This window comes from Coturnix japonica, chromosome 1, assembly GCF_001577835.2.
Source record: "Coturnix japonica isolate 7356 chromosome 1, Coturnix japonica 2.1, whole genome shotgun sequence".
Lineage (NCBI taxonomy): Eukaryota > Metazoa > Chordata > Aves > Galliformes > Phasianidae > Coturnix > Coturnix japonica.
This window is the reverse complement of record NC_029516.1, coordinates 163,169,791-163,192,494: the sequence shown is the minus strand read 5'-3', so window position 1 is coordinate 163,192,494 and position 22,704 is coordinate 163,169,791. Positions and strand designations below refer to the sequence as shown.

Below are 22,704 nucleotides of genomic sequence, written 5' to 3'. Positions count from 1 at the left end.
TGATCGGCCCTAGAATAGACCGTCTTTGTCTTTAATCACGTTCATTCTTTTACAATTTAACTAGTGAAATCTCTTCATGTCCTTTCTCATGAAGCCATTCTGCATAAACACTCTCCACAATGGTGGGATACTGATTCAGAGAAGAAAAAGCCTGTTAATCCAAGCATAGTAAGTGCTAGTAAAACATTACGTGAATTTGAAGATAACGAAATCCAGCATGGAATCAACTAAAATATGAGGTAAATATGGCACAAACTAAACAAATTAATATGATAGATGAACTTACTGTCTACCTTTGGCTGAGGAAATGCTTTATAGGCAATGAAAATGTGTTAGATCAAAAGCTTTTAAAGCAATATCAAAGGAAAATTAGTTAAACATATAGAATATGATGATTAGAAGTAAAGCAATATAGAGAACAAGGAACTAACTATAAAGAAAATAGCTACATAATATGCTTAGAGAGGAATGGAAAAGCTTCAGAGACCTACTTCAGAAATTTATCTAAAAGTTTGAACACAAAAAAATAACATTGAGTTTGGAGGAGAATCAACCTGGTATTTCACAGACCTCATAAAAATGATCACACAAACATCCTTTGTGAATCAAAAATATTTTCTTGCTATTTTTCCAAACTGGCCACTGAACAGAACAAGACGTTCTGGTCAAAATGATAATGCCTGGGGAAACAGTAAAGTAAATCTCCCTTCCTAACAATCCAGCTAACTTCTACTTCCAGTAACTGGTTGCTAAGCCTCTGAATTTTTCATGCAGATTAACAATTATCATAAAGCAGCACATCCTTTAACCAAAATTGCTTTTTAAAACAGAGTAATTTATTTTTTTCCAAACTCAGTTGGGTCTACTTGCAAGACTCATCACATCTTAAACATAGACTGAAAAGTGGTGCATGACATCTCTGCTATTTGCACTTAAGTAAACCCTGATTCAATAAATACAAGAAGAGAGATGACATTAATTCAAAATTGATTAGAGGGACATAAGAATTATTCACTATTAATAAAGAAGTAATCACTCTATTACTATTATGTGCTGCCTCTGCCATTTGTCTCACATTTGAGCTTGTAAAAAGGAGTTCTACAATTCACCTTGCAGTTCTGTGGCACAGATGGATTTGCTTATCCTATTACAAACTTATGTTATTTGATTAATTTTTCCATAACACAACAGAAGCATTTCATCTGTTCTACAAAAACAATTTTCTTATGTAAGTGCATGTTGTTTTCTGTGTTTGTATTTTCTCTTACAGCCCTGAAGGTTATCCTGTACCTTCCTTCATTGAACAAATTCTGTTTTGCAACCATTTGTTCCAAGAAATGATTGTCTACTGCTCAGTCATCTGCCGTCACCTGTTTTAACCTGTTCACTGTCAGGTAGTTTGGAGCCAAGAACTGTAAATGAGAAATGCTTGATAACATCCCAGGACATTGTGCGATATCTCCTTACCTGCAGGGTGTTTTCCATTGGATAATACTTGAAAAATATAGACTCTGAAATTGAAGGACGTGAAAGATTCCAAGGCTTCAGGGCTGTGAGGAAGGGAAAGAAGAATTAAATGAAATGCCTGATTTATGTTTCTGATGTGATGGCAGTTCCCCGGGGGATTCAGTCAGGATGGAGGTCCTGCTTGTTTGGATGACATCACAATTTAGACATGGCTACAGAAGTCTTATACAAGCACGTTAGTGGGATGTGGAGTGGAGCTGTTCTTTCAACTCTAAATTAAACCCTATTAACCTTCACACAAGTCCTAGCAAGCACAATTTCCTGTCACATAACACACCACAGCCTTGCACATTTGTTATTTACAGAGTGTATGAAGGCTCTCCATGTCTCAGCTCTCTGAATGCCTGACACAAAAAACAAGAAGAGACTGTGGGTTAACACAAGGACCTGAGAGCCAAAATTAAACTGTGCAAGATGTTTGATGGAAATATCTAATGATTCAAAGTGAGGAAGTAGACTAGTCGCCTGAATCGTTCTAGACAAGTACTACACCCACACACCAGATCCGGGATATTCCCAATTAAAAAAAGAGTAATAAGAGTGGCTTATGATGATCTCCAGTATCAGAAACAACCTGGATGTCTTGCCTGAGCAACGTAGAGCTATAAGTCACTTTCTCAGGTCTCCCCAGAAAATTATTTTGAATTTGAATATGTTCAATGAAACTAAGAATGGATCCATTGGTCCTCACTGAAAGGTGATACCCCTAAACTTATCCCATGATTATCATTATCTTTTTGCTGACTTCTTTACTTATACTACTGATATAGTGGAATTTCCCAAGAAAATACCTTTATGATAAACTCAGGAATATGGTAATTACAGGTCTCTCTCTCTAGGAAATAGGTTGTAGGTGTTCAGATCTCCTAGGGAAACAAAAAAGGATTTTGAACCTAGATGCTTTGTATTCTGCCTAAGTGACCTGATAAAAATTAAGTGAGATAAATACTGTCCCTCATCAGCCTTTATGGGTTTTCTCTGAGGACTGACTTGTCTAGACCACAGCTACCATGTAAGGAGACAAAGTCAACTGTGTTGAGGAATGTGTGGTATAACTGGCGAGTGTCATAATGTGCAGTAAGCTGCTTGCATGGCTCACTCCTTGTGCCGTTCTGGCTGTGCTTGGCATCAGAAATATCAAGTGCCTTGGACTTGGAGAGTGAGCTGGGAGCATTAAAAGTACAGCTGACATTTAAATGCACAACCAGACCAGTTAAAATCACTTAGCTACCACTTGAACGTAGTCCCAGATGCTTTAGAAATGTAATATTTTTGTGTCATTAAAAGTTGTGGGTGTAGCTGCAGTGACTCTGCCAGTAAGCACACATCTCTGGCATTCCTGCACTATGTATTCTCTCTTTGCTCACGTATCACAGCAATTGGAAGGGCAGAAAATAGTTTGTCAACCCCAAGCAACTTCGTAGTTAATCGTACTTGAGGGATCCCTAGACGTTACTGAGTAGCAAAAAATTTATTTTATTTTTTTTTTTTTTTGTAGAAAGATACGTCATTTCAAACTTAACGCAAAGTCTCAGTAAATCTCCCCCTTTAATAAAACAGGGAATGCAGGATTTGGTAAAACAACTCATGGAAAATATTTACTGTTTACACAAAAACAAACCATCCCTCTGACTCTTCAAACAGGAAGAGTTCAGCATGACTACAAAACAGTCAAGAGTGGATAAACAGGCAGGCTTGATGGGCCTCAGTGTGCTCCCTGGCATCATTTTAGTTCCCTATGGGAAGAAGGTCAAGAAAAAGCTATCAACCCGATGGTTTGGATTCCACAGAATGAAAACAGATTGCAAAGCCCACCAGTGTATCCCCACTGAGTTACAGCACTGATCTGCCCCACAGGCCAGAGCTTGTCTGCAACAATCATTCCAGATACCCTTTGCATTTCCACTACCCATCTCTCTCATCTTCTTTGCTCCTTTCCAGGTCCCCTCTGCAGCTGTCCTTCTCCTTATTAATGCTGTTTAATGGCTTATCTGGCAGGAAAAACATCAGCTGAACATGGGAGAACAAACCAACCATGGAGAGCTCTGGCACCCTCAGGGAAGGACTCTGCTCACACATGGCCACCATTATACCTTCCCACTTGTGTGCATTGTACATACCTGATGCATAAGCTCTTTGGAGGAGGAGCTGATCCTCATCCCAAAAAGGAGTTATGAAGACTACTCTAATCTGATCCACAAGCAATACTTGTACCAAAACAAAACATTTCACCTTAAGTTATTTCACCTCCTACATCTTGTCTGTGTTTCTCTCCTAGTATTTCAGAAGTGTGAATCCCCTTGGGTCATTCCCAGTGTGAGTAAGTAGTGGCACAGTAAGTCTCATCATATAACCTTACAGTTTCTGTCCTGACTAGGTAGACATGCAGCATGTTGTAGTTTAGTCATCAAAGAGGAAGTGAGGCTAATTTTGTCACTGCAGTATTTTTAAAAATAGTCAGTTTACATGTGCACTATTTTCAGTAACGAGTTACATTTTTGGAAGTACAATAATTGTTTTGGTTATATCATCTCACCAAAACCTAGTCTACCTGATCTGAGCCTAAACACATCTGTGCTTCCTCTACAGCTGCAGCTGTGGTAAGGTCAGGGGAAAGTGGGTGTAACTACACCTCCACAAACTTGTAGCCTGGTCTGCAATGATATGAGATTTAATCTGCCTGTGTATTTCCATATATGATCCAATGTCTGGGTTTCACATATTTATCAAAGTTGGCTTGACAGCTCTTGCATATGGAAGTTTTGCCTTTATGCATGTTGCCTTTTAAGGACTGCAGCATTGGCAGAATTTACCAGTAATGACAAACTTCCCCTTTTCCTGATATCTGTTTGTTCTTGTTTTGTACCCCAAAGTTTGTGCTTCACACATTTATTAGAGTTGTCTCCTTTCATAAACTAGATCTTACACTTCTGAAAAGTGTTTTGTTGGGTTGAATTTCCTTTCTTTTGATGTTTTGTTTGTTTGTGTGTGTGTTTGGTTTGTTTTGTTTTTTCGAACTTACTCTCTAAAACATGGCATCATAAGATTGGCTCAATAATCTGAGCTCTAAGCACCCTGATCAGGAGTTCATCCATAGTTTGTCTTGCATCAGAGGAAGTAAAACAAACTGTGGTTTCATACAAGTTCCTGATGCTGTCTAAGGCTAACATCTATCCATTACTATAGTCCTGAGTGGTTCCATTATAACAGGATGGCTGTTTTTTTGTTTTTGTTTTTTTTTTTTTGTGATTCATTATTCGCAGTAGCCATTGACCCATACTGTTTGTTTGTGATCCTTTTGAGTAGCTTACACAAATCCTCTTATCTTTAACAAGCACAGAGTAAATGGTAAATAGTAGATAGCTAATCACTGATTATGCCCTTGGAGTTTTTGCAGTTTAAAGACAGACACTAGAGAAAGAGATTAATTCACTTTGACCGGAGCATTGTGCCTAGTTCTGGTCATATGAAATTACAAAGCCGTTAACAAGAATAAAATCTCTGCCAAGATGTCATGGTTTTGTAATTTTGTAATTTTGCTATCAGTATTCCACATCATAACATCACATAAAGTATGGATACTTCTATTGAATGTGCAGTCCACAGAAGAAGACTACATATCCCAGAGAACAACAGGGTTAATGATAAGTCACGGGACCAGGACGCTGTATAATCTCGTTCCCAGGCTGGGAAGTGCCCCCTTCTTCTCTCGACTTCTGGAGAGTGGGAAAGCGTTCCCGAAGACTACACATCCTTAATCGCGTCGTCCTAGTTTAGTACAGTAGGCGATCTGCTTACACGTTTCAGAGGATTATAATGTCACACACGAGAGCGCCTATTCGTCTAGTATCTGGGTCTGTTATATCGGTGTTACCAGATGATTAACTCGGATTGCTTTCAAACGATCTGAGTTGCGATTAGTACTTACACCTCAATTATATTATATTGTGTTATCTCGTATTTCAATATCATATTTAGTAAAATAAGTTTTTCCTCCTTAGATTGTCGCTGTTCTATCCCACTCCCCTTTTCCTCCTCCTTTCCGGGCCCCAAGGGGGGGGGCCCACGGGGTAGCTTCCCCTGTCACGGGCATAGGTAAATCTAAGTAACCCGTGACACAAGACTGTCAGGAGAATTAAACACACTGTTCACATCAAAGGGCAGAAAATGGAAACAATGTTTTATCAACTGGAATAAAATCTCTGCTAAGGACACATAGAGAAGCATTTTACAGAAAGTAGGTTGTCTTGCTTATTTTTCCTCAATTTAAGAACAATGACATGTTCAGTGACATAGGACAATAGTTTACAATTAGGTAGTAGGGAACTACTCTTTCATATGGAGTGCAAAAAAATCTCTGAGGTTTAATGTGTTATTTTAAATTTGAGATTTTAGTGAGAACACAGATATTAAAACATCTGTATCTATGTAAGACAGAATTAAAGAAAAGCAATGTAAAAATCAGCAAACAGGAACAGAGACCTTTCTTATGACTAACAGCCCCTGAAATAGTCCATGATGGTATTTTGTTTACTTCTCATTGCCATTAAGGATAGACAGAAATAGGACAGTCCAAAAGGATGTCTGATTTGGTCAGCTGAGCAATTCTGATGTTCTGCAACTGTCATCATTACATCTAAGGAGAAACTTCACACTTTAAGCATGCAGCAATATTGCGCAAGTCATTCCTTGAAGTGCCATGAAAAATCCAAGGCAGAGAGCTGTGAGCGGAGCAAGAGGATCCATAAAAAATAACATTTCCAGTGTTTACTTAAGGCTGCATGCACAGTACTGCGTGTGTGATCCTGAACGTTCTACAAGTGTTCACCCTCCGGAGTTGATTCTTGTGCAGCCCAACTCAGAGGCAGTAAGCCCACATCCGATATTTACTTTGTGCATCAAGTGACTCAGTTTCAGAGCTTGTAACTCATACTCTAAGTCCCATGAACATAACTTGGGAAAATTCCCAAATGTGAAGCCCTGAGCAGTGTGCTTCCTGCTTGGCACCCAGAAGAAAGCTGCCACAGGGCTTTGGCTTCCAACTGGCAGAAACGTTTGCATGGCTCCAGGGTCAGGTGCTCATCCAACGCCATGCACAGATGTTCACTTTTTCTTTCAAGTCACTGAGAATGCTTGTCCAGAAGGAATATATCTCCCACGTAGTGCCTGCACAACAGCTGTTATCTGAGCAATTGCCTCCTGAAACAAAGCCAAGTGAAGTCAATGTTGAGACTTCTGTTACATTTATTGAATTGAATTTGATTAATTGAACTAGATGAGGAACTAGATGATCTTTGAGTTCCCTTCCAACTCAAGCCTCTCTATTATTCTATGAATTTTGATTAAAATCTCTATGATTCTATGAACTTTGATTCCGATCCTAGCAACTCTACTTACTAATTCTGTTCTCACACTTTACATACTCATAGTAGTTGTAGAAATTAAGTAATTGTAAATAAAATGATGTTATCACTTCCTTTGCATTTCCTAACACATCATGATTCTACTGTTATACCTCTTCCTTTTATATTACTACACTGTTGTTTCACCATTTGGTGTCACTGTGGACAGAGTTGGTTGCATATGATTTTAAAAAAATTGCTGGGATCCCATCTTTTACTAATGGTAGGAGAGACTTTGCACCAATATTTCCAACCAAGTTATAAACAGGATACTTTCGGGCTGCAAATAACAGTTTCACTTAATTTTGCTTCTCCTCATTTGGAAATCCATCCACATAAATGTAATAGTTTTTGGACAGATGAACATATCTAAGCTTTTCCTTTATTTTGGAGCAGAATCTCCACACTGAAGCTTAGAAACATTCTCAAAGCATTTTGTCAATAAAACTTTCAGCAAAATAAATAATTAATTAATTTTCCATGAGAAAGATTCCACAGATGATTCTAGGAAACTGCAGCTGGATTCATGATTGGAATTTGAAAACTGAAAACTATTGACTTTAGTGAAGCAGGAAAAATGCCATACCATGAAAGAACATGATCTTATAGTTAAGAAATCCACACTCATTTTCTTGCTTTCTCATGGATGTTCTGGATTACTTGGGTTAAATATTTGTGTGCTAAAATCATCTGAGGGACTGAAATTGGTCATCCAGATGAGCTCCTTAAAGCATTCATCAGCACAGTTAAAGCCTAAAGGTATTTGTGCCCTACCTTGTCATCAGCTAAGTTCCTGCTGCAATGGACTTTGGGGCACAAACTAACCTACCACCTTGTGTCTAAGCTTTGTCAGAGTCATAAAAATACAGATTTTCTTTACAGCTTTGTCTGTAGGATCTAATGTAGTAAACTAATAGATCAAAGCATGTAGCTGGAAGGTGAACATGCATTTTACCAAAGAAATGTGATCACAGAGGATAAGGAAAAGGCAGAGGTTCTGAATGCTTTCCTTACGTCTGTCTTTAAAAGTCAGCTCGGTTATCCTCAGGGCTCACCACGCTCTGACCTGGTAGTCTTGGCTGGGGAGTGGACTGAACCCCCTGTGATTCTGGAACAAGCAGTCAGGGAATTGCTACTCCAGCTGGACTGCCACAAGTCCATAGGACCAGATGAGATTCACTCAAGAGTGCTGAGGGAACTGGTGGAGGTGATAGCCGAGCCACTTTCCATCATCTATCAGTGCTCCTTGTTGACTGGTGAGGTCCCAGAAGACTGGAGGCTTGCCAACGTGACTCCCATTTAGAAAAAAGGTTGTAAGGAGGATCCAGGGAACTACAGGCCTGTTAGCTTGACCACGGTGCCAGGGAAGGTTATGGAACAGATTGTCTTGAGGGAGATTATGCGGCAGGTGTGGGATGATCAGGGGATCAGGTCTACCCAGCATGGGTTCGTGAAGCGCAGGTCCTGCTTGACCAACTTGATCTCCTTCTATGATCCTGTGACCCATCTGGTGGATGAAGGAAAGGCTGTTGATGTGGTCTACTTAGACTTCAGCAAAGCCTTCAGCACTGTCTCCCATGCTGTTCTCCTGCAAAAGCTGGCAGCCCGTGGCTTGGATGGGTACACTCTTGGCTGGGTAAGAAGTGGTGGTGAATGGAGTTAAATCCAGTTGGAGACCGGTCACGAGTGGTGTTCCCCAGGGGTCGGTGCTGGGGCCTGTCCTCTTTGATATCTTTATTGATGACCTGGATGAGGGCATCAAGTGCGCCCTCAGTAAGTTTGCAGATAACACCAAATTGGCGGGGAGTGTCGATCTGCCTGGGGGTAGAGAGGCCCTACAAGAGGAGTCTGGACAGGCTGCAGAGCTGGGCCAAATCCAATGGGATGAGGTTCAACAAGACCAAATACCGGATCCTGCACTTTGGCCACAGCAACCCCAGGCAGCACTATAGGCTTGGGGCAGAGTGGCTGGAGGACTGTGTGGAGGAAACGGACCTGGGGGTACTGATTGATGCTTGGCTGAACATGAGCTGACAGTGTGCCCGGGTGGCCAAGAAGGTCAACGGCATCCTGGCTTGCATCATAGTAAGTGTTACTCGAAGTGTTACTAGAAGGAATAGGGAGTTAATTGTTCCCCTGTACTCAGCACTGTTGAGGCCGCACCGCAATTACTGTGTTCAGTTTTGGGCCCCTCACTTCAAGAAAGACATTGAGGCCCTGGAATGTGTTCAGAGGAGGGCTACAAAACTGGTGAGGGGTCTGGAGCACAGGCCATATGAGGAGCGGCTGAGGGAGTTGGGATTGTTCAGCCTGGAGAAGAGGAGGCTCAGGGGAGACCTTATAGCTCTCTATAACTTCCTGAAGGGAGGTTGTAGTGAGCTGGGGGTTGGCTTCTTTTCTCATGTAATCAGTGATAGAACTAGAGGGAATTGTGTCAAGCTGCTCCAGGTCAGATTCAGGCTGGACATTAGGAAATATTACTTCTCGGAAAGGGTGGTGAGGCACTTGAATGCACTGCCCAGGGAGGTGGTGGAGTAGCCGACCATGGGGGTGTTTAAGAAACGTTTGGATGTTGTGTTGAGGGATATGATTTAACTGGAAAGTATTGGTGATGGTTGGACTGGATGATCTTTTAGGTCTTTTCCAACCTTGATAATTCTGTGATTTTGTGATTCTGTGAAATGGGTTGGTTATTCCAGTTGCTTGACCACATCCTCACTGTCTCAATGAGTCACATCATTGTGTGATTCCTTGTTTGAAGCTGCACTCCACAGCACTGCAGACATGTTTTGTTGTTTTGGGGTACCTGTACTGCAGTCTGCTTACTGCACCCTCAGGTATCTTATTTCTTAGGCATTTGCAACTTTTCATGACAAAATTTTTTGTCAGTTGTCTTACTGCACATTATCCACACATGTACTATAGCAGAATAACAAAACATCTGGACCAGAAGTAAGATTTCTGATTTACCAGCTTTCTATGGGGAAGACATGGTGTTGTGCCAGAACATGGAGGCCTGCCTCTCAGACTAGGTCTCTGTGAGTGGTGACATCTCCTTTCCAGTACACTGTGGCCCAAGATACATGGTGAGCTTCAGTTCTTCTGTTATATTTCTATGACCCTTGCCTAAAGGCCTGCATACCTTCTTTTACTGAAGTACTCTGTAGGTCAAAATCAGCTGAGCTCAAGAATACTCATTGGCAACAGCCAATGGTAAACGTGCGAAGAAAGACTATTCTCTGTCTAGAATGAAAGAAGAAGAGAAGCCTTTTGGAACTAAGCCCTGTGGATCAGTAGTCATAATGCAAGCAGCACACTTTCGATGATATTCATTTCAAACCTGACAATAACTAAACTGTACCAGTAATGTTAACATTGCTCTTAGTGTGAGTAAAGAATAAGCCCCAGTCAGGTACATAAGGAAGAGCACTACCTGCATGCTATGCCTTGCCTGCTGAGGTCTCCAATATGACTGTCTACTGAATCCACCTTCATAAGCTTGATTTCCCCACTGACTTCACTGAATCTAGTAGTCAAAGCTACAGACACCAGTACCCCTGGTTCCTCTGAGGACTACAGGTCACCACAGTCATTTTATTTTCCTCTGAAAACTCTATTCAGATGACACAAGTTGTGGTTAGAAAAGGAAGTTTTATTCCTTTAAAAGCAGAACAAGACCATGTGATGACCATTGCAGACTACACAGTCTGAATGAGACCATTCTCAGGACACGACCCCATAAACCAGTCCTACCACTTGGCAGCAGGATCTCAGAGTAGATCATACAAAGTAAAGATACAACCTGAGAGGTTCACTCACATACACACAGAACTGCATCATGCTTTGCTACTATGGCAGTGGCATGTTTATTATGAAAGTGAGAAGGAAATATCTGCTAGAAAGATAATGCTCCCTATTCTAGTTTATCTGAGGAAGACAGAGAGGGGCAGACAGCACAATGCACAGGAGATAATGGCACATGGCATTATAGAGGTAGCTATTGCGAGTGCCAGAGACACCCCTGAACAGCGCTGGCTGGAAGTACATACTGTAGTACAGAGTCAAAGAACTGTGATCAAAAAGGATGTTCAAGCCACAGAACAATGGTGTTGTGTGGGAAAGGGGAAGTTGCCAGACCAGAATGCAGCATCTGTGAGCTTTGAACCTCCTGCTCCATGTCAGGGAGAACTGCTGAGGTCATCTCTTGAAATGCTGTTTTCCCCTAGAAACAGTAGAATCATCTCATACACCCCAAAATTTGTGCAGACTCACAGTGTGTGTAGTCACAGCACCTTGTACAAACAAAAGAATCCTGATTGACATCATGGCTTGATCTTACATTCCATGAGCTTTCTGATCAGTGGCAGCTGTTCTTTCCAAAGAGTGCTGTTTAACTGTATTTGAAGAGCAAACACCTTAAGCAGAAGGATGGAAATAAACTCACCACATCATAAGTGAATGTGCAGCTCTTTCATCTAGACTGAAGATTGAGGTCCAGACCTTGTTTTAAATTAGGCTGAGAAAAAACAAACACTGAAACAGTATACAGCTACACATTATTCCCGAGGACAAACACTGCAGCCTCCTTATGTTTTGTTTTGGCCTGTTTTGTTTCCTGTTTCTCATAGTAAAAGTTTTCAAGTTTTTCATTTTTCTTTCTACTGCAAACATTAAGATGTCTGAAAGTCTACAAAATTTCTTCAGCATAGGAAAATCAATTTCTGTCAGGCTTTCAGTGCTCACTAATCTTAATGACCTTGCCAGTAGTAGGGATTCACAGACCATATTCTCCATCTGTCAAGTATCTGCCAGCCCAGCAGATATGCTGATAGGTTCTCATGTCCTAAGGATGGAATATGTGTCTGTGTCTATGTGTGTTAAACTTTAAATGAAATTAAACTAATAGATTGCATTATTCCTAGGACTGCCTACAGAATAATGTGTCTGAGGAACAGCCACGATCAGGTCAATATCCTCACCTCTGTGCCTGGGAAGATCATGGAGCAGAACCTCCTAGAAGCTATGTTTAGGCACATACGAGGCAAAGAGGTTATTTGAGACAGCCAGCATGGCTTCATCATGAGCAGACTGTGCCTGACCAATCTGGTGGCCTTCTGTGATGGAGTGATGGCTTTGGTGGATGGGGGAAGAGTGATGGATGTCATCTACTTGGACTTCTGCAAAGCCTTTGACATGGTCCCTCACAACATCCTTCTCTAGGCTGAAATGGTAGTGGTCTTAACAGTGACTATATCCATAAGTTTTCTAAACATTTCAGTGTCATAACTATCCTGAACTCATCCCTTAGAGATCCATACATCAAGAAAATGTAATCATTTTAATCTATTTATTGGTGCTGTTTGTTTGATATTTTCAATAACTGTAGGAATCTGCCATAAGTAGCTGTAGCTTCCTCACCCATTCTATTATTTTTGTTCTCCCCTCCGTGGCTGGGGTTTTCTCTACTGGTCTTGCAGGGAGTAAAGTTGTCACTGCCATCTAGTGTCCTTGGAGGTTTCTGGAGGTGATCCCAAAACCAAAATTGAACACTAACATGTAATTTCTTTGTCATTTTCTCAGCTAGTAGCAAATCTTATGTAGTTCACAGCCCCTCTTACAGTGTTTGTTACCTGTCCAGTGTACCGTTGAGTTTTGTGGGCAGCTGCCTTGTTTCTCACTTTGCAAAGTTCACAGCCCCTCTTACAGCGTTTGTTACCTATCCAGTGTACCACTGAGTTTTGCTTAAGACATGCAAGGAAAAGGAACTGAAAAATTACTAACAGGAGTTTTGTGGGCAGCTGCCTTGTTTCTCACTTTGCAAAGTTTAGAATTCTTTTCTTAGTTTTGTCTCTTCTGAGAGACATTGTGTAAGCCCTGCTTCCTAAGGATCACGTAGCAAGCACAGAAACCTCTACTGAGGAGCATGCAGCAGATTCTTGTGGCCCTTTCCTCACACACAACATCTTAGGGAGAGCAGTCAGTTCAGGCCAGTTCTTGGGTAAGAGATTCATTTCTTTTTAATACCTGATGGTCTTGGACAGTACCCTGTAGGACCAGAGGAGCTCATTGGTGTGCATCCAGCGCTGCTACCACAGACTTGTGCAATGTTTTTCTCATGAGATGGCAGCAGATCCAAAGACATCAAGCCCCACAGAGAGCTTTCCTTTCTGACATGGATGCATAGCACCAGGGTTGGGCTGGCTCTGACCTCAACCTTCCACATCCATAGCACACGCAGTTTTGTTGTTTTGTTTTTCATTTTTTTCTTAACAAAATGCCAGGAACTGACAAGCTGGTATTTCTCTCAGCTGGGGTAGAGCTGACCGCAGAGTGTCTCTCACCGGGGATGCAGACACATGAGCTGGAGCTGCGTTGGACATATGCCGAAGTCTGCTTCGCAGCCAAGCAGCGAACAGGAATCTGAGTGTTTGGGCTGGGGAGCAGCTGGATACAATCATGTTGAAGCATCTCGAAGGCCCAGCTTCCTATGCAGTACCTGTTCCACTGCCAAATGTTCAGAAATACGCAGTTATGTGAATCAACTGACGCCTCTTTACTATTTTGACCATAGAAAAAAATTTGCTGAGTATTTGTACTAAAAATAACGAGAACTAAGGTTAAATGTTCAGGCCCTTACTTCCCCGAAGAGAGATTAAACTTAACTGCATTCCAGTATCAAGCACTGCTCAGGCAAACACTGTCTATCAACAATTACACTCATAAAGAAATTAATGATTTTCTGTTTATTAGATATAGAAATCATACTGACAGTTAATTTTCTAGCATTATCAGTACCAATATTATATTGTATAATGGGATTCTGATTTTAGTTTAGGTAAGTTTTCCTATTAGTAATTTTTCAGTTCTTTTTCCTTGCATGTCTTTTAAGCATTTCAAGGTCTGGCATTCACTTCACCATTTTACAGTCAGAGTAGGCAGCTATATCTGATAGCCAATCTCATCTGACCATTTGTGTTACATAAATTACAGAATCAAACTCATCTCACCTGTTCCTGTGTAAGCCTGACTATTAGTGCTGGTTCAAAAGCGCTCAGTACCAATGGGCTTTGCTTGGGATGCTGTTGTACTGAGCTGGGGGCTGGTTTTGAGGATGAAAAATATGACAAGGCAGTTAGTTTCAATTAGTTATTTATGTTCAAATTAGCATGGATTTGAATTTCACATTTTTAGTCATTTGTGATACTTTCTGCAACAATAAGGACTAATTACAACTTCATTCTTATTCTGGGAATTTATCATAGAATCATGGAATGGTTTGGGTTGGAAGGGACCTTTAAGATCATCCAGTTCCAACCCCCCTGCTGGATGCAGACACCTCCCTCTAGACTAGGTTGATCACATCCCCATCCAGCCAGGCCTTGAGTGCTTCCAAGATACTTGTAACCATTCTGGGCAACCTGTTCCAGTGTCTCACCACTCCCGCAGTGAAGAACTTCTTCCTTATTTCTAGTCTAATCTATCTATCTAATTCCAATTTAAAACCATTTCCTCTTGTCCTGTCACTACCTGCCCTTACAAAAAGTTCCTCCCCAGCTTTTCTGTAGGCCCCCTTCAGGTACTGGAAGGCCACTATAAGGTCCCCAAGAGCCTTCTCTTCTCCAGGCTGAAGGGCCCCAAAATCTCAGCCTATCCTCATATGGGAGGTGCTCCAGCCCTCTGATTATCTTTGTGGCTCTCCTCTGGACCTGTTCCGGCAGTTCCAAGTCCTTCTTGTGTTGAGGGCTTCAGAACTGGACACAGTACTCCAAGTGGGGTTACACAAGAGCATGGTAGTGGGGCAGAACCACCTCCCTTGGCCTGCTGGTCACACTTCTCTTGATGCAACCCAGGATACAGTTGGTCTTCTGGGCTGCGAGCACACATTGCTGGTTCATGTTGAGTCTTTCATCAACTAACACTACCAAATTCTTCTCCTCAGGGCTGCTCTCAAGCCATTCTCTGCCCAAATTTTACCTGTGCTGGTGATTGCCCCTACCCAGGTACAAAACCTTGTATTTGGTCTTGCTGAACTTCATGAGGTCGGCTTGGGTTATTTTGTATTTTCTCTCTTCCTGTCTTTTCTATAAAATCAATTAAGTAAAACAAACAAACAAACAAAAAACATAACAGAATCCCTCAAGATAAGAATGTACTAGTATTTTACTTGAGGTGAAAATATTGATGAATAAAATTTCTCATTTTTTCATTCCGTAGCTCTGTCTTGCTTTTATGGCACACAGTGTAGATATCTTAACTGAAATAATTTCACAGTGTCATTTAATTCCTCTAGTTTATTTAATACTACTTTCTTAAACTGAGAAATAATCACAGTCCCACATCATTTTCAGTGATTGGAAACAAAACAAAACAAAGCAACAAACAACAACAACACATACAAAAAAAAAAACCAACGAAAAACCAACAACAAAAAAAAAAACCAACAAAAAAAAACCAAACAGAATTTGTAACGTACCAAAACAATTGCTATAAATACTGAAAGAGTCACAAACATGAAATGGCATTATTTTGAATATTTTGATTTGAAGTTTGAGTTCTCTGCCAGCACAGATAGGCATAAGCTCTACGAATGTCATTTGAATCACTTCACAGCAGCTGGAAACATGGGCTTTGTTACCAGGTGCAGTTTCTTGAAAGGCTTCAGCCTGTGTGATTCCCATGCTATTGCTGCTTTTGGCTACCCCAGTGTTGTATAAGCTGAGGGCTTCTGCAGAGAATACTGTTCCTTTTTCCTGCTTTTCTGTCTGCTCTGAGATGCTGCCTCGCTGCCTCTATACATTCAGCTTCTTTCACATATAACATGGACACCTCTTTCTAGGTTTACATTCTCATTCAGATGGGGATACGTTTAAGTAACTTTGGGTTCCCTAACTTCAGTGTTGCAGCCTGCTGTTATCCTGCTCAGGGAAACACCATGCAGTCCTGACTTGTTCCTTACAGGTCTGGATCCCCAGTACTTTAGCAATAATTTTGCAAAGAACAGAAGGGTTAGTTTTAAAATAAAACACTCCAGGGAGCTCTATTTCTTCAGAAATACTACACGGTTCTAAGATGATAGATTGCTGGGACTTAGTCGTGCTTATGGTCATGATGAATGTATCCATCTCCTCACTTTAATGCTTGACAAACTTTAAATGGTGTAATGCCCCTTAAAATGAGTATCATTTCCTTCCTTTTTTCCTATTAATTTAATGCAGTTCCAGACTGACATACAGCTGTATAGTTCCATATATACAGTATATGAGTATACATTTGTTTGTAGGTAGCCAGTGCTTGTTCACAGAACTCTGCTTTCCTCTAAGAAGCTTGCATGCCCAAATTATTATTTCCATGTACTAAAAGCTGCTCTGCAGCTTGTAACATGGCACTCATCTGTACTCAGCACCAAAATAAGGAGTTAGTATGCAGGATTCGGACAATTCTTTTGCTCCAGATGCTGTACTCAAACTGCAGTGGTCCATTGAAGAAGTAGAGGTAGCCTAAGGAAAAAGAATTAAAATTGAAAAATCTATTACATTAAAACTAATTTTCAAATAAAAATCATGTGGTTTGTTTTCATTTCTTAGTAAATTTTAAGAGCAGTATTTTAGTCTTTAAAATGATGAGCTAAACTTTTGATTATTACATTTTCTAGACTTAGATCATTGTTTTAAAACAAACAGTATCTTAACCTGGTGCAAAGCTCTGCACTTCACTATTACAGAGAGCTTCCTTAGGAGAAATGAGGTTTTGCTCATAAATATTTAAGCCTCTGACTTGGAAACTCCTGGAAAAATTGGATATGAGTTGTCTAGATTTCAAGGAATAGTCACGTTATAGTAATCATATGTAAAAAACACATCACTCTGAGCAAGCAAGGAAGTCTATTTTGACTCTGAAGATATACATCTCCATAATTTATATTAATATAATTGTCAGAGAGTAATTGAGTTCAGAAACCTGATCTAGGCAAGAACAGAAGAGTTGATGTAAAAAAAGAGTCAGAATTACAAATGACAGAAAATCCTACAGGACATTAATATCAAGTTTCAGCCACAACTCACTGTAATAAAGCTTTGCTGTTGGGCTACGTACCATTTCTTTGGTAGACTGCATCCACTCTATCACCAATTCCTGCAAATTCATCTTCTATAAACTTGGGGTAGCCTGTGTCCATAACCTCTGTCTCTTCATCATAACTACATTAAGCATAAAAGAAAATAAAAATTCAGAGAACTTGGCCTGCTGTGTTCCCTTGCATGCTTTGAAGTCACCCACACCAAGAGAAGCCAGCAGCCTTTACGCTTAGTGCAATAATAAAACTCAAGGCAATAAGTAGGGCACTGTTACACCAGAGCACAATCTCAATAATCACAAAACCAGTAAAGTCATAATTTCAGAAGTACATAAACTACCCATTATAGGGAAATGATTGTACATCAACTTAGCAGCCACATGACTCTGCTCTGAGGCTGCTTGACATAGAGATGATTGGAAGGGATGGTAACATCTTCCTTAGTTATGTGAAAGATCTGGCTGCAGGCCCCACTCCTGGCCAAGAAAAACAGCCATTGTTATGATGCTTATGAGCAGGGCATCTATGATGTTAGATGCCCTGCTCTCTCATAGGGGCCACACAAACCACTCTAGGAAGCAAGATAATAATTTTGTCTAGTAGACTTGTCCATGTTATAAATTCTCATGGATAGGGCAATTTGTTCTTTCTTTCACTCTTCCAGTTTTTACAAACTGTGCCCATATATTTATAAAAATCCTGCATATACTTTCATGATATATTCCAGCCAAATGTTACACCTATGAAAACCATAGACTGACAACATCTGAAGCATAATGGGAAATATTTACTGATCTTTTGACACTTCTTCACATTTTATGAAAAGGGCATTGAAAAGAAGCACCAGTCTGTTAGCAGCTTACCTCCAGTACTTATTCCCTGTAAAAAAGAGGGTCTTGCCAGTGTCATCAATATGGACGACTGCATCTATTCTTTTCATTTCTTTTGGGAATCCCATTTCATATATCTTTTTAGGAAAGCCTTCAACTATGTCATAGCCATTCATAGCCCAAACCTTCTTTCCTGAAAATAGGAATAAAGCATGTATTATTCTTTTATAAAGGCTGAGTTTTGAGAGAATGATAAAATGAAGATGCTACAATCCTTATTTTCATATATCTAACAGATTCTTTGGCCACATACTCTGTAGATATTAAATTATTCATGCTAAAAGTAATCCTAGGCATAGGAGCTTAATTGTAAATCACCTAACTTACTGAAAGGTAGGTTTGCCTGGGGTGGAGCCTGCATTCATTGTATTTTGTGTAGGGAAGATAGAACGTTGTGTACTTTCATTCATTACCTCTCCATCTCTCACTGACCTTGACTAAATATGTAGATTTTCCTGCCTACAACAAAAGAAAAAACTCACCTTTAAACATGAAGACAAGATCTTTAATGGGATTTTCATAAGCTGCATCTATTTTGTTTGGGAGCTCTGGCCAAAAGGATTTAATTAAAACAAGTTCTGCTTCAACCATTTGAGGGTGCAATCGCCAGAAAAACCTAGTTCAGAAAAAAAGAATAACAGAGAAGTTGGGGTGCTGTTTGATTGGTTTTGTCTGTTTTTGGTTTTTTGTTTTTGTTTATTTATTTATTTGCTTTTCCATTCAGAATAAGAGAAACAATTGCACTCCATGTAAGGTTTCTGAATCTAGTATAAATGTTGGTAGATTGATGTGCATTTACAAAAGCCCTGTGAAGTGAAAAATGTGAAGAAACAGTGGCAGCCTTCACCCATATAAGCTTCACTTTACATTGTTGGGAAGTCTGGGATGTAATTGCATTGCAAGTCTTGTCTAAAAACACATGTGATGTAACTTCTTAAAAACATCTATGTTGATATGGGAATTTTTATATTTACACAGATCTTTAGTGAAAAATAGAACTGGCTTTCTTTCACTCAAATTTTACCAAGTAGCCACCATCCATCACACAGCAGACTCTTTACCTGTCCTTGAAAACCAGCATTTCTCCACGAAGTTTTGTTATGGCATCAATTGATAAATCTTCAGCACATTTCTCTGGTGTTTTGGGATGTTTGGGGTGGGGATCTCTGCCTCCAGCACCTGAAACCATATAGTGTGATAAACGTTTGCCAACATTTATTCCTGTTCAGTGGCTTATAATATTAAGTAGGTATGGAAATGTCCCCACATGTCATGAAGAATACAAGCAGATGTGCANGTTCTCTCTTTCTCTCCTTTAGCCACATACACTAAAGGACTTTGTAGTTCAGCTGTGGAGATATTAAATGGACTAATTTCCTTTACCCTTATTCTGAAGGTCCTCTAAAAGTTTTATTCTTTCCACGATGAAACACTGAAACCTGGATGTTTCTGTTTCTCTCTTCTATATCTGCCTGTTTCACCTTCTCTTTTCAGGTAAGAAAATAAAAGGACTGTGTGTGCTCTCTTTTCCTACCTCATCAAAGGAACAGCACAGCTACCAACAGTCCTCTGCAGTATTACTTCCTTTTTTATCCTCCTGAGCTATTACATCTGAGCATCTTTTCTCCTTTATTCTGCTTGCCAAGAGCTCACTTATTAGGACTTAATCATGACTGCTGCTGCTGAACATCTGAAGGCCTTTAGGAACTGTGCAGTGTATCTGTAAGAGGTTATGATAACACAGGCGATACATATCTTATACAATACAGACTTACCATAGAGCTCTTGGATCCCTTGCACATCATCATCAGGAAGCACAAAACCAGATTTTCCAGTATATGTGTAAATTGGGAACATCAGTGCTCCAGGGTCTCTGGAGTGTTCAAGTCCAAGTGAATGGCCAAATTCATGAGCAGCAACAAGAAACAAGTTATACCCTATAACAAATGACAACAGAAGTAAGCGTATACTTCCCACATAGCCAAATTGCACTGGATTACTCAATTAGCATTAACACTGTGATTTAATGAGAGGTAATGAAGGAGAGAGAAATGGAAGAATGATGTATAATTTCTTGACTTTTTCCATCTACTAGAATATTTGTTTTAAGAAGGGCTTAATTGACTGTCCCATAGCTGGTCTTCAAGCTATGTTTTATCTGACACAGCTGCAGATTCTTAGATATCTGTATACAGCTCTAGATTCCTTGAAATTTCTTAGCAATGCTGAAAGGTCTAAGGTGAAGTCTTAGTGCTACTTAAGTCAAGAAAAAATTTTGTTGGGAATTCACTTCCAGTGGAAAATACTCATTGTTTTGGTATGGCAATAATTCTAGAAAGGTGAACTAACACTGTGAAAAAATAATGTTTTGTTTTATTAAAGATCTCTGCTGAATAGGCAAGGTGAGGAATTCTCAAGTTAGTTATAATTAGCTGACTTCCAGCTGAGTGAAGCATATGCTTTTTCTAAAAGATTCAGTGAGGCCATTCCTGACTAGCTGTCCACGAGCTGTAAGTGAAATGCCAAGCTGACAGAGCACATTAAATATGGCATTTTAAAAAACTGGTCCACTTAAGATGTGTATATCTTAACATCTATGGTATGCATATGTTACATTCCCATTTATGATTAGCAATTAAAACCAGTTTCCAATGAGTAGACAGTGAACATATTACCTAAAGAACAGTAAACAGAAAAAAAAAAAACAAAAAAAAACTCGAAACCATTTACAAACATAAAAAACTGGAAATTGTCCATCACCATCTGAAATAATCTCAGGAATCTCTCACCTCTGGAATCATTTGACCAAGTTTCATCATCATCAAAATGGGCATCTCCTCCATAGTCTGGACCAGGAGGGAAGGCATGAGCCAGTAATCCAGAAGGTCCATCAAAGGGGTAAAAGTCACCATGTTCTATAAAATAACACTCAGACCAATGAAATCAATTATATCTCATCAAACTGGCAACAATATAACTATAATGTAAGAAAAATGTGTTTTGTCTTACCTTTAGTGCCAAAGGAGATCATGATATCAGCAGTGCCACTTCGTATTCTGGTGAAGTTAAGGGGTGTCACATCAGACCAAACCTTGAATGCTTTTTTGAAAGCTCTCTCTACATCAGCACGTCTTAGATCTGAAGTGTAACTCACAATTCTATCAAACAGAATAATATCTCTCGTTAAATTATGCAGATGTAAGAAAGCATTTAATACACTTTTATCTGACTGGGCACTTCATTAAAAAGTTTTGCTTGTTACCATCCTCTGTTCTTATCTGAACATATAGAGCTGAACAGTTGCATATAATACTCCAAGAAATAAAAATAACCTTTTACATTTTCATTGTGGTTATAAAGAGGTATCTAAAATGATTCAATAGATCTCTATAATTAGTTTTACAGGTACCTGAGGATTTAGGAAAATGACAGTTTTTCATTAAGCCAAATAATTAACTTAAAACTATTTTAATGCCATTTAAAATATCTAATGACCCTCACTCTGGAGAGACAAAACATGATCCAAAGAGATTCTTGTGGGACAGAATCACTGGCATTAAAGTAATACTTTTTTTTTTTACCAGGTACTGGACTGATATCTCTGAAAGAGTTCAAATTTTATATTTGGAATCTGTTAAAGAAACTCAGGCTGCAGCTCACTGAAACACCCTATTGATGACACTGTGTTATTATTAAAGAGAAGCCGTCTTGCTGTGGGAGAGCTCCCTCTCTGGCAGATTAGTCCAGGACAGATGCAGGTGCAGCAGATGCCGAACCAGAGCCAAGAGAGATTAAATGACCGTGCTCTGCGAGGATTGAAGGTGAGATGTGTGATTCCTACCCCTTTTTCATTTGGAACCATGGATGTACTCAGAGTGTCTACATGGAGGCCAGCTCAGGAGTAACTGGCTTACACCACACCAGCTCTACTACATGAAAAAGCACAATGGAAGAAAATCAGGATTTCCTTCCTTGGACTGTAAGACAAGTCTAGGGGACCTTTCTAAAACTCTCCAAGGGGCTCCAAGGATTTTAAATTGCAATATAAATTCTGTCAAACTTGAACACACTCTTTTCACGTTAACTTCATTTAGTTGATAACTAAGCGACAAGTTACCTGGAAAGACGGAACACTCAAAATGCCATGCATTTACCTGTATGTTAAATTAGTTTTTGACCATTTGAGTTTTCGAGGGAAAAAGTTATATTCCCCCACATCTGGGACACCACATCTTGGTTTCTGCATCAGCTCGTATGTTTCTTCATCTAATTTTCCTGTCACCTCCAAGCCAAAAAAAGCTTGCATTTCTCGAAGTTTAGAGGCCATTGTGTTGGCACTCTTCCTCATAATGCCAGTGGGATTTGGACGGAGATCATAGTGAGTCCTGAGGTAGCGCTAAGAAGGGGAAAAAAAAGTCATAAGCCTAGTTTCCATGCAGTTATAACGACACAACTATTTATAAAACATGCAGATTCATTTATACTGTACCTCTGCAAACCGGATATCTTCCTCAGTGAATTCATGGCTATCATCAAGAGGAACAGGGACTGTCAGACAAAGTGACAGACCCAGCAAGAAGAAGAAGACAGCTGAAAGTCTTGGTTGCATTGTGTTGGATTTCTGAAGTCTGAAGCCCTGATGTGTTAGAGAGCAGTTACCTTCACATTTATAGCCCTGCTACGATGAGTCACCAGTTATGGACAAGTTAGAACTTCCTTGTCCCTGAAAGTAAACATGCTTAGACGGCCACTTTTTCTTTCCTGCCCAGCTCTGTGGTTTAGGCATCTGTTGTTCCACTGAACACTCTGAAAC

The 22,704-nt window shown here is 40.0% G+C and overlaps 1 protein-coding gene and 1 long non-coding RNA gene across 2 annotated transcripts in view; both read right to left on the bottom strand.

Annotated features, from left to right (window-relative positions):
- The window catches only part of LOC116652776, a 14,439-nt gene extending 12,832 nt beyond the window's left edge, over nucleotides 1–1,607 (bottom strand). The window contains exon 1 of the long non-coding RNA XR_004305980.1: nucleotides 1,468–1,607. This is a non-coding gene — a long non-coding RNA (uncharacterized LOC116652776). The remainder of the gene's footprint in view (nucleotides 1–1,467) is intronic.
- Nucleotides 1,608–15,202: 13,595 nt separating this feature from the next.
- On the bottom strand, nucleotides 15,203–22,623 carry LOC107308401 (collagenase 3-like). Its single transcript, XM_015852269.2, has 10 exons — nucleotides 22,381–22,623; nucleotides 22,046–22,287; nucleotides 20,901–21,049; nucleotides 20,681–20,806; nucleotides 19,667–19,828; nucleotides 18,953–19,070; nucleotides 18,374–18,507; nucleotides 17,865–18,024; nucleotides 17,022–17,125; nucleotides 15,203–16,426 (listed from the first exon to the last, which is right to left on the bottom strand). Exons 1-10 carry the CDS (start codon nucleotides 22,498–22,500, stop codon nucleotides 16,326–16,328), a joined length of 1,416 nt encoding a protein of 471 aa, XP_015707755.1. The 5' UTR covers nucleotides 22,501–22,623; the 3' UTR covers nucleotides 15,203–16,325.
- Nucleotides 22,624–22,704: the final 81 nt, after the last annotated feature.